This window comes from Schistocerca gregaria, chromosome X (genome assembly GCF_023897955.1).
Source record: "Schistocerca gregaria isolate iqSchGreg1 chromosome X, iqSchGreg1.2, whole genome shotgun sequence".
In the NCBI taxonomy this organism is placed as follows: Eukaryota; Metazoa; Arthropoda; class Insecta; order Orthoptera; family Acrididae; genus Schistocerca; species Schistocerca gregaria.
Genome location: NC_064931.1, coordinates 49654751 through 49666952, shown reverse-complemented (window position 1 = coordinate 49666952; position 12202 = coordinate 49654751). Strand labels below are relative to the sequence as shown.

The 12202-nt window shown below is 39.8% G+C and overlaps 1 protein-coding gene across 4 annotated transcripts in view; it reads left to right on the top strand.

Moving 5' to 3' along the window:
• Positions 1–2447: 2447 nt before the first annotated feature.
• Positions 2448–12202, top strand: part of LOC126297626 (phosphatidylinositol-binding clathrin assembly protein LAP) — a gene marked incomplete at its 3' end in the record, with an annotated part of 166828 nt that continues 157073 nt past the window's right edge. For 2 of the 4 annotated variants that reach the window (XM_049988645.1, XM_049988644.1), the window contains 1 exon segment: positions 2670–2954. In XM_049988645.1, coding sequence (XP_049844602.1) covers positions 2825–2954 — 130 coding nt within the window. 4 annotated transcript variants of the gene reach the window in all.

Here is a 12202-nt window from a genome sequence, read left to right as displayed (position 1 = left end):
TCAGATGTTTCACAGAGTACATGCCAATGGCCATGTGTCTGATGGAGAATAAAACATGATTCATCTGAAAAGGCCACCTGTAGCCACTCAATGGGCGTCCAGCTGCGGTAATGTCATGCAAATTCCAACCTCTGTTGCTGATAACCAGCAGTCAGCACGAATGCATGAACCAGGTGCCTGTTACAGAAGTCCATATGCAGCAATACTCGCTTAACACTCATTGAGGAGACACTATTTGTAGCCCCTTTATTCATCTGCGAAGTCAGTTGCTCAACAACTGCATGTCTTTTCGCTCTTTCATATCTCCCGAATCGTCATTCAACCCTGTCATCTATGGGCGTGGAGCACCATTTTGCCAAGCATGGTATAGTTAAACCATGGCAGCACGGGAACATTTTGCAAAACTTAGCCATTTTGGAAATATTTCCACCCTTGGACCAAAAACCAATCACCATGCCCTTTTGGACGTCAGATAAATTGATCAAATATTGCATTACGACAATGGTAGCACTGTGGAAAAGAGACGCACTGGTAACTGTCAAATGGTGGAACGGTCACATTAGACGGAGTCAGTACGGTGTCACTTGTGTTCGTCCTGTACCTAACGACGAGAGTGAGGTTATGAAATAATGTATCATTCTTGATACAAGAAGTCGAATTATACTATAAGAGCTAAGAAAGTAGCTATGATAAAGTTTATTTACTTTACAAGCAAACGTCATACCGTATGTTCTTGATAATGTTTGTGTAGTATGCAGCTGAGAAGTGGAACATGCAAAAGTGTTATCAAAACATCGACATTTATATGCTAAAAAAATAAAAACTTAGAAATACAACAAAAATATAGAAAGGAACACACAGAGCCTTTTTATCCCATTCATTGGGTTTTTTCATTCTAAGTAAAAAAAAGTCCAAAACAATAGTATTTTGCCTTTCAATGGAGCCATTACACTGCAAAAAAAAAAAAGAGATTAATTATTTCATTGCTGTCAGTGTCCCTTTCGTGACTTATCACTTTCGTAAAATAAAGAACAACAGCCCTCAGTCACAATGGTGATTTTATTTCAATGCACGATGCATCTTCAGGTGCTTAGACAGCCTACATCATTTTTTTTTTTCTAAATGTAAGTTAATTGTGATGTGTTTCCAGTATTGGAAACATGGTTTTGAAGTTCAGTATGAGTACACATTCAGCACAATGTGCTGTAGAATGGAAAATGTATATATGCACATACACCGGTCTACTCATACTATCCTATAAAACCGTGTATTCACTACTGGGAAAAGACCAGAATTAACCTAAATTGGGACATAGGCTATCAAAGCAGGTAAAATGAGCTCCAAGGGCTCGAAATGCATCGTGTGTTGAAATAAAATCACGATTGTGAATGAAAGCGGTTGTTCTTTATTTTATTAATGAAAACTTTTTCGTCAGTTTATGTTCTTATTTATGTACGATGTAGGTTTTCTCATTGTGCTTGTTTTGTAAAATTCAAATACGGTTTGCTTTCAGTTACCGACCTCAATTGTTTATTTATTTGTTTTCATTGGATCTGTAGACAATATACATTGTATGGATCAAGTCAAATTTCTATCACAGGAATTGATGTAGTATAATATGCTTAATAACTATCATTTAGCAAGTTATGACTGCATACAACAATATTCTAGTATCATATCATACATTTTAATTACTTTATTCGTGACATGCTGTAAATGTTCATTTTCCATGAGTGTTGCTGCACAAAATACGTAAAAAAAATCTCCCTATATATGGAGATTTTTTTACGTATTTTGTGCAGCAACACTCATGGAAAATGCTTCCAAGTCGTCGTAGAACATTTACAGCATGTCACGAAAACAAAGCAAAGAACAAAGTAAAGAATAGGTAAGAAAGCAAAATCACATAATATATTAGAATAATACAAGTTAGCGCAACGTGATGTTTGCAGCCGAGTCCACCATCCCCCACGAACGTTAGCGTCGAAACTGGCTTCGGGAGAAACCATTAGACTGGCAATTCCGTTGACGGCCTGTGTGAATGCCGCCATAAGAAATGAATAGTGTAATAGTTTGGTAACCCGATTCCTCTCGTTCCATTCTGTTAAGTGAATCGACGTTAACTCAAACAATGGTTTCCTCATACAAAAACTGTTTTGTGAGTGTTGCTATTGCTGCAGTGTGATGCAATCTTAATTATTTCATATTTGTGTTACCCAAAAGAGAATTTGTGTAAATACAAGCCAAGCAATGTCCCGACGACTAACATCTTCGTAAACTTTAGTTTTGTTGTTTTAGGGTAATATTTTGGGGCGTTCCTCAGTTTTTCTCGTGAGAAATAACTTTAATAATCGGCCTTTACAAAAGAATAGGCCTAATTTTTCACTTATGTGACACATTTAACGATCATCGTGAAGCCGTGGTCTTGATATTTACTAATTTACCAGTGGATCTCTGATCTTAGCAGAGACAGCACATTACCTAGGACAATGCGATCGATAATACAGTTCACATAACTCTTCAGTCAAATGAGAATTGGAATTGGAAATAGTAACGCCATACTAGCAGACTTGAAATTGAAATTTTGATTTTAGGAATGCAAATATACTTCTAAATAATATAAAATATGCGTTGAAAGAAATTATACAGAAAGACAGAGTCTCTGTGACGTCATTCAACAGAAGTCGCCATCTTAGAATGTAGTAGTGTTGGTGGTACAGCTGACCTGTCATTGCACAGTTGAAATTGGTGGTGATTAGTAGAGAACAGGGGATTATAGGCCCCGCTGTGCTCATATAGATCTACTGTTATCGTGACAGTGAAGATGGCAGGACAGACGATAAACGACAGGCTACTTGCTGCAAGACATAGTTTAGCCGGTCAGGGCCTGGCTAAATCTGTTTGCAAGGCAACCACAGAGGAGATGATCGGCCCAAAAAAGAAGCACTTGGACTGTAAGTGCACACTTATTTTTGTCATCGCCTTCTAACACTGAAAACTGTTTTTCGTTCTTGTGTTCCCACATTCTGTGATGTACATGTAAACTGTGCTGTGGAAACATTGAGTGTGCGTTGTTTGAACCGTATTTTGCTTTATTGATACAGAAATATTCTTTACCTAGACAGTTTGCTGCGGTTTTTGCGCATGATTTAAAATCTAATAGTTCGTAGCGGTTACTCGGATTTGAATGCTGTTCTAGGCTCTCTGCTACCTCCACATGTTCAAATTTCAGACGTTTAAGTATTGACAGTGAAATTTCTATCCTGCATTTGTTTTTTAGCAAACAACTTATTACTTGCAATATCACCAGTTTAAAGAAACTTCCATTAATTGTATTTTTCTGTGCTGATAAACATTTTCGGCATAGTTTCTCTTCTAGGCCGGCTTTCGCGTTAACTCTCATTAAATATAGTAACTACTACGGTTAATAATATCTTGGTTGTCCATTTTCTCGTTATGTTTATCGTTTACCAGTGTATTAAAGATACTCGGCGCTTTTTAGCTGAGAATGCCATAAAATTATGAGATTTTTTCATTTTCCGAAGTGTAGGGTATCGTGCAGATATAGTCACCAAATTATGTAGAATACCGTACTTCAGATGTATTTACTATGTAAACACGGTAAGCGTTCATTATAGCTGTTTCTGTCTGTCCTCCTTCGCCCATCTCACAGCCACCACTATATTACTCAAATCTAGACCATATTCTCAGGATTGTCAAGAGCCCACGAATTTCTAGTATTCACAAACACACAGCCAGAGTATTAATATTGTAAAGAACTGTCAATCCTTAATTGGCTGGAACTTAGTTTGTATACTGAGTAAGAATGTAATGGACCTTTGATTCCTTGCTGTGTGGAGATTGGTTGCCATGTAGCAGTGGGGTCCAGTGTTAAACATTGTATCATAACAATATAGTGACATGTCACTTTTCACATAAAATATTTCTGGTGGTGAACTCCACTGAAGTGAGGATTGGAGACTTTAGTCAAATTAAATATCAGGCATTCAGGTGAGCACACCACATTTAACTTTGCCTGGATAGGTGACACAGCCTATGATGAATGAGATATAGGGGCTAAAAACAATTTCTGCTGCTGTGTGAAAATACGTACGACAACCTGTTTGTATTAGAAATAATGCATCTTTGCCAAAATTGTCAAACAAATATAAGGTTAGAGTTGCATTTTGGAGTAAGGTTGGGGATTAAAATACTGGCAGATACAGTCTGTAGTACATACTCTAGAAGTAGTGTAATGTTACAGAGCTTGTGGAAAGCTTGTTTATAAGAAACAGGTAACAGCATTTTCTAGTTATTCCTTGCTAATAGTATCAAAATCGTGTAGTGCAACAGATTAAAAATCAGTCTTACATATCTCAGTGGCAAACATTTCAGTAACTGAATGCATAAAATTTTTGTAAAATATTGTTTTCCTTAACGCTACAAAGATGTGAAAGTCTGGCTGTTTCAGCAAGACACACCCATGACATATGTTGACTCCACATAGCCATGTGTTAGTGTAAAGCAGATGTCAGTGATAAATGTCAAATATCCAAACTAGCATCATTGTCAGGTGTTATGCAACATTTAACTTGAACTGTCTCAAATTGGTGATAAGGGCAGAATATGCAGACGGATCTGTACTGAAGTTTAGTATTTTTCGTGAGTTACTTTGTAGGTTCCATTAAATATCCAGGTATGAAATCTAAAAAATGGGTTCCTGACACTTTTTGTCCTTAATGGGTTGTACCACCATGAAACAGTCACACCAGAGTAGTTTGTAATGATCTCCGGAAAGATCAAAGCTTTGGCTTGGCATCCAGTTTTAAATTGTCTAAAATGTTTTGTTGGATTCTGCCACTGGCCTGTGATGTCTACACCTCTGTTTTCTAGTATATCCCTTTAAAACAAAATTTTGCTAGTGTAATCTGTCTTGCATGTGGTACTTCTTAGCATGTGAAAATAATGTAGGAGATCTAAACACGTCAGTGAAATGGGTGTGAAAGATAATTGTATTACTGTGTGTAAAATAATGTTGCGGCAGTGTAAAGTATTGCTTCACTGAACTGAGGCTGGATTTAATGAACAGATCACTGATGAAACTCTTTCACTGTGTAGTGTCGTAATGAAACTTCCTAAAAATTGACTGACGAGGGCCTAAACATACGTGTTTGCCTGGAGGAGATTGTTGTTGGTCCAGATCTAGAAGTCAAACTTACGTTTGTGTCTGTTTCGTGTGGCACATTGCAAAAGTTGGAATAGCAAATTACTTCCTAGCTCAACTAAGGAATGCAGTCATACTGTTGTACATATCAGATGACTGTTGGATTAGCATATGGGCTACTGGAGCTACTAATAACATAATTACATAACTTACATAATTTGGTGACACAAGCGGTTTAGAGAGGGCATTGTTTAATCATTGCTCAGGCTCAATGACAGGGGATAGTGTTGGAAACCTTGCGAGGTCCATGTCTTAAAAAAAAAAGTGTAAAGTGCAGATCTTTCTGCTCATTGTGCAAGTCAAATTTGAGTAAGTCAATAAAATATATTTCAGTACTGTTGTAGAATTCTGTAGCAAAAAGATGTTAGTGTGCATGGGTGTTTGTTTTGCAGACAATGTTTTACAGAAAATAAGTGGTTGCTAACCATGTGGTGCACATGTCCAATGCAGTGGACAGCTGTTGGTCACTTCTTTGGTCTTTTCAGTCAGTCCTGACACTGTAAATGCACATGGTTCACTCCACTGTACACCCCCTATTGTTGGTGTGCTTGAATTTTCAGCCTCAGAATTGACCAAAAACAGCCAAGAAGTGACCATTAACAGCATGTCCAGTGGAATGGACATGGGCACGACAGGGATAACATTATCTTGCAGTGTGATGCTGTTTGCATACTTTTTGAATGTCATACTGTAAAAGGCCTGTTTTGCTGTTAGAGCAAAGTGGCAGGAGGATTAGTAATTACTTGTACAACGAAATACATAGCTTCCGTAAAGATTTTTTGCCAAGCATTGTAAGGTGATTTTACGAGTGTGAATGTTTAAGGAGAAACTGTAGCTTTGGGTTTTAGGATAGTGGTCATATGTTGGCATTATCACTGATAGACTAATGGTAACAGCCTCCTTTAGGTGTTGACACCTGAATATCATTAACTGCAGCTGCAGGTAAATCTGATGCTTTAGTAAAGCTTTGTTGCAGCAGTTATAACGAAAACCGTTACAAAGGATAGTTGATTTGGTTTAGACTGTCAACACTGTAGGAAATGGGAATGAGTGTTAAAAGTGGTTGCTATTTATTACTTTACTGAATTGTCATCTCATCCATGCACAAATTAACTGGTATTTAGTGATTGAAGACAGGATACATAATTAGTCTTGAGTTTTTTTAACAACATAATGTTTATAGAGGCGTAAAATTGTTAAGATGGCAAGGAAATTAAGGATTTTAGTGAAGGAAAAATGAGGTAGAATTTGAGTTTACTTCGACGGCTGTACTGTGGCGTCTCTTAAAGATCTGTACTTCTGGTGAGCTCTTGCATTGGCCATGGTCTCTCTCTCTTCCAGCGCGTCCGGCGTGCCATTCAATCGTTAAATCCATAAAACGTTGCTTAAAAGAACTCGTGTACAGGCAAGCAATGTGATAGTCGGTTCTCCAGAGCACATATATCTCAGCAGTAATTTTATTGGGATTGTGGACTTCTTGCAACATGTCTTAAGTTGCCTTCGGCAGCATTCTGAAATTTTTGTGGTCATACTTAATACCATGAACATAACTTGTTTATCCACCAAAATATTAACACAGACTGGAATAGTGTTGGGATTTTAATTATACATCAAAGAGTGACTTCAAAGCTGCTGATGATGCCTTGTAGAAAAGTGAAAGGGGCCACATTAATTCGGTGGCAAGGGCTGTCAGGCTTCCGGGCAGATATCTCGATATTACGTTCTGCCCTGTGATTTACTAGTGCTGTCGTACTCTGAAGGTGCTGTAGTGGTTCGAATAAAATCTGATAGGATAAATATGTAAATTAACGCTGCCGCCCATCCCTGTGATCTTTCGAATTTGAAGTTTTGCAGCCAGCAGGTGATGGCTTCTTGAAGACAGACGAGAGGGGGTGTTCCTATGTCTTTGTCAGGTAGCAAATACATTGCTTGAACTGCCAAATGTGATAGAACTGGATTGACACATTTGGCTATTCCTCCTGACGAAATATTCACCCGGAGCATGAAATCGAATGACGGAACTAAACACAATCAGCCTGTTGCAGATGTGCTATTTTTCGTACAACGATTACCGTAGCCAGCTTATATTATCAACTAATTCTTTTAAAACATCAGTTATATCAGATAATTCTTTAATCAGAAATGTGTTAAAGGTGGAAGAAGAAAGGAGGTACCACAGATAGACGACCGGTAATAACAGGATGCTGCTTAGTGCCACTGGGAAATTGCGTTGTCAGTAAATTTTACGGCGACTGTAAATTGCTCAAACATCTCTACTCTTGTTAATTGCTTTCACCCGCCGAAAGTCCACAGTTTGACATACGAGCATGTCGTTCACCAATATATACATAAACGACTTTACTATAATTGGGTAACAGATAATACAGAATTGAAAGTAGATATTCTCAATTCGGAAATCTAACCAGAAAATATACCTGAAAACAAAGCTTCACTATTACAATTCAAGAAATATCTTAATATTTCTGGTCATTATTAGCCCCACCTCTCTTTCTCTTTCTCTTTCTCTTTCTCTCTCTCTCTCTCTCTCTCTCTCTTTCTCTCTCTCTCTCTCTCTCCCCCTTCCCCCTCTCTCTCCCTCCCAGCCACCCCCCCACTCCCGTCCTTTAGATGTTTGGAGACTTGTGATGGAACTAGATCTGTCTACTGATGGAAAGAAACAACCGTATAGCCTGTGGTAGGGCTGTGTGTAGTTTCAAGAAACTCATTGATTTAAATGTAAAAATTAAGTATGAATTAAATGCAACGAATGACGTTTTGAAATGAAATGTTCTCTTGTTTGTGATACATATTTGGGCTCGCCACTCCCGCGGCTGATTAAACGCTATCGCCGCGTGCGGGAATGAAATTACGTAGCAGTGTTATCAGGTTGTTTCTGGTGTTGCTTGCAACGCCCCGACATGAAGCTGTGTAGCTTTCTAAACTGCTGACTGTTGCTGTGCAGTTTCGAAATATAATAAAAGGGAATAGTGAGATCTGGTGAACGGAGTCACTGGCCTTGCCAATTATTTAAATATCACATTTAGAGTAGAAGCATCAAGAAATGTTTGCATTAAGATTTTTTTCCTTTCAGGTTTTTATAAAAATGTTGAAGCTGTAAGGTTGAGTTCATCTGTGCCGCCTTTTGTTTCTCTCGCACTGGAACATAAAGAGAACATTGAAAACAAGGAATTATCTCTGAAGACTTGCTGGTTTTCTTTTCGGTGATTCTTAATCTTTCTTCCTTTTCGTGTAATATATGATGTGCAGCGAAATCGTGCACAAAATCTGTAAATTCGTCAGATTTGAAAAACCAGCTGTTGAAATTATGAAATTTGAGATCATTTTCCTTGTGACTACTGGAGGATCTGCGATAATGCAATAGTATGGTAACTGGATCTTTGTAGTTAGCATATACTTCGCATACAAGGTTTTGAGTTGCGATAAGTTTGTCTTTAGATTGTGTACTCTGAGGCTTAAGAGATACAGAACACGCGAAAGGCTGGATGCAAGGGACTAGAGCATGAGTTGGACGTGTTACGGTCCCGCCTACCTGCTGCAGGTTTTCCCTTATGGAACCAGGTGAAAGTGGTTACTCCAGGCTGTGTAGGGACAGGCAGTCAAATGTTCAGCTTAACGTCAGCACGTGCACTTAAAAATTCTCACAAGAACAATGCATATATATTGCGATATGTAGTGCACTGTCAAGACGTTAGCATCTTCCTTCTGAATGCGTCACTCAGTTATGCTGATACTTCCTGTACCACACATTCATGTGATGAAGGCCTCTGGAAGGTGGGTCACTGTCAAGCGTTAATTGAGTATTATTCAGAAGCAAGGCCTGTATTACGGAAGGGTGTGAATCCTCTTTAGTAAATAGGACATACCCTTAAGATCTTATTCGTCGTCCAATCTGCCTAGTAAAAACATCATCGTAATGACGTTCACAGGTATTCACTTGATCGTAACCGGTCTTCAAAAGTCAGTTTCACGTCTTCCTTCACACCGCTGTCGGTCTTTATCCGTCGTTTCTAGCTGTCTCTGGGTGCTTTCGCCTGGAAGACCACCTACAGATAATTTCACAAAGTGCAAATTCACAACATCAAATTTCTAGACTGAATATTGCTTTCATTCAGTGATTTGTCTTCTGAATATCACTTCCCCGTACCTATATTAATACTGAACGAGGTTGCGCTGTGGTAAAACGCTGCACTCATTCGGGAGAACCACCGTCCAAAACTGCATCAGGCCATCCACATTTAAGTGTTTAGCATTTTCCCCAAATAGCTTACCGCGTATTTAGATTCCTTCTAAAGGGCATGTTAGATTTCCTTCCCCCCTCACATCCTGTGCTCAGCCTATAATGTCCGTCGACGGGACGCTAAACCGTAATTTTCCTTCCTTTGAAGAGGAGTATGCAAAGGAAACGCTGTGTCGTTAGCACTGCCGTTGACCTGTCTTAACTCTGAGAATTTCTGGGAGACGAGTTCGCGTAGTTTAGTGCAGGGTTGCGCACTGAAATATTTGGGCCCTGTTCCGTCAATAATTGTAAGCAATAAAAATTTCCAGATAATAGCGGGTAACTTCCATTCTCAGTGTGTACCTAGTGCGCCGCGTCTAAAAAGGAAAAAATAATCGTTTCACTACCAGAAAAATGCGACGATGGCGAAGGGTTTTTCAGAGTAATCGTTGTAGACCCGCTGTTGGGTATGAGCTTAGATTACGAAAATGGACACACTACGTAGTGTACATTGTTTCAGAATACTTTGACTGCGTGTTTGCGCGCCCGTTTAAGCTCGTGGCAGGTAATAGAGATCGTGTATCAACTCAGTGAAAAATTAGAGCGATCATAAAGATTACAACAAACCTTGAACGCAATGAATCGCTTAAAGGCCAACATTTTGGACAGCGCATCTCTAGTGTTACGGAACACCAAATGAAAATTTCGTCATTCACCAAAATCTGACCACAAAGCGCTCTCGCACTGTTTCAGTGGTACGAGACCTATGTATCGTGGACCAGCTGTTTGATCAGTGTGATCAGTTACTCCGTTGAAATTGGATGTGTTTGTGGTGGAAACTTGGAGAAGTTTAGGAGTGTGACGGCCTACTCCGTACCTGTAAACACTGTGATGGCAGTGACGTGAACTACGGTACCGTGGTATTCTGTGGGTCGAAAATTTAAGCAACGTGATGGAGCAGAAGTACTTCACAAACGAGAATTCATTCTGCTTTGATGATCCTGTTAGATTCTTCGACGTAAAATGCAGACGGAATTACAGAATTACCCTGGTCCACTTGCTCAGCGTACTTGGAAGTCACAATTTGATTGATTTTCCTTGGAAACAAAGGCTAATAAATTTCCAAGCAACTTTGAATCACTTATGTAACTATTAAATTTGTCTGTTAAGAATATATGGTAACATGTTGCAAGAGTGCAGTGAGACTACTTCACGGAATGTTTTGTAGATTTTGACTGTGATGCAAATGACTTTGGAATTAACACACGTGTCCCATCCAGATGTTTGACAGGATGTCAGCCAACACGATGCCCTTTAAGGTAGGTGAGCCTTATTTTGGAAAACTTCAGACGTCAGCCGTTTGGGTCAGTCTTCTGTTCGGAAGCTGCGTGGGTGTGGACAGACTACGGCGCCACTGGGCCGCACTTATTTTGGGCGCATGCTAGACTGATTGCAAGGGCACGCGCTGCCGCTCGCGCGTAGCATTTGCTCGCCCGCTCATATCACCCTCCTCCTAAAACACGACGCACTGGCCTTTCCGGTAGACCAGGGACACTACCAAAGCAGATAATGAAGTACAAGCACGCTGTGGATTCTCTTTACCCGTAGTTCCACAGCACCGAAATAGTTTGATATCACGCTTTTGTTGCATGTAACCGTTGCAGTAAGGCTATCATTTTATTTCAAATCTTTTGTAGTTAGATCAAGTAAATAAACATCTGTGGACAAAGTAGTTCGTCCGTATTAGAATTGTTAGTGGTGTATTACCGACTAACTCAAATCATTGGTGACTATTTGTCGTAAAAGGTATGGTAACCACATGGTATCCTGCGTACCGCGCTAAGAGTTACTACTTCTTGTCCACTAGAAGTATTTCTTAAATTTAGAATAAGCCCTTCCGTCGTCGTCCCCCGCCCCCCCCTCTCCCCTACTCATTTTCCTATAGCGATATAACGCTTGTACGACACAAAGTGCACGATGACACAAAAGATTTACCAATGCCTCTATAATTGTTTACGTACGCTTCGCAAAATTGTGGCCATTCGAGGTATTACAGGACACAACTAAAGAAGTTTTCCCCGGTGATGCAGCACTGACCTTGCTGATGTGAACGGCCATCTTTCCACTGGTTCATGACATTTCCTAATGTAAAGATCCCAGTTTCACTCGTGCAGGTGGTGTAAACTCAAAAATCAAAGAGCGATTCGTTTCAAATTTGTGTCAAGCGATGCCGAGACAGATTAGCAATTTAATCGATGTGATCGTCAGGGGAGGCGGCGTGAGCGGTCAGTGAATTTTACGGAGAAACCGGCTTGTTTATTGTGAGGATGCAGTTAGATTGGGCAGTAGCCAAAATAATGTATACAGCGTGCACTTCGTAGGGCTGAGCGAAACAATTGACGCACGTCAGTGCTGTACGTCGTTTCGAGCGTCGCGTTGCGTCAGTGCCAGTCAAACATTTAAAGGTGAAGGGGCGTCTGTAGAAAGTTTTCATCTCGCCGAGATGAGATGCTGGTTAATCAGATTGAGCAGTATGCCTCTGCATTCAAGCGAAGGGGAGTTTTCGGCCGGATGCTGCCCTGGTCTAAACGTGCATCGGCCTTTCACTCGTGAAACATTTCCCGCATTAAATTCAATGTTTCGGGCGGAAATAAATTCGAAAACAATGGATTTGGTAGTTTCCTTGTCGTACCTGCAATGTCGAATTGGACGTAAAATTATTTTCACTTCTGCGACTGTTT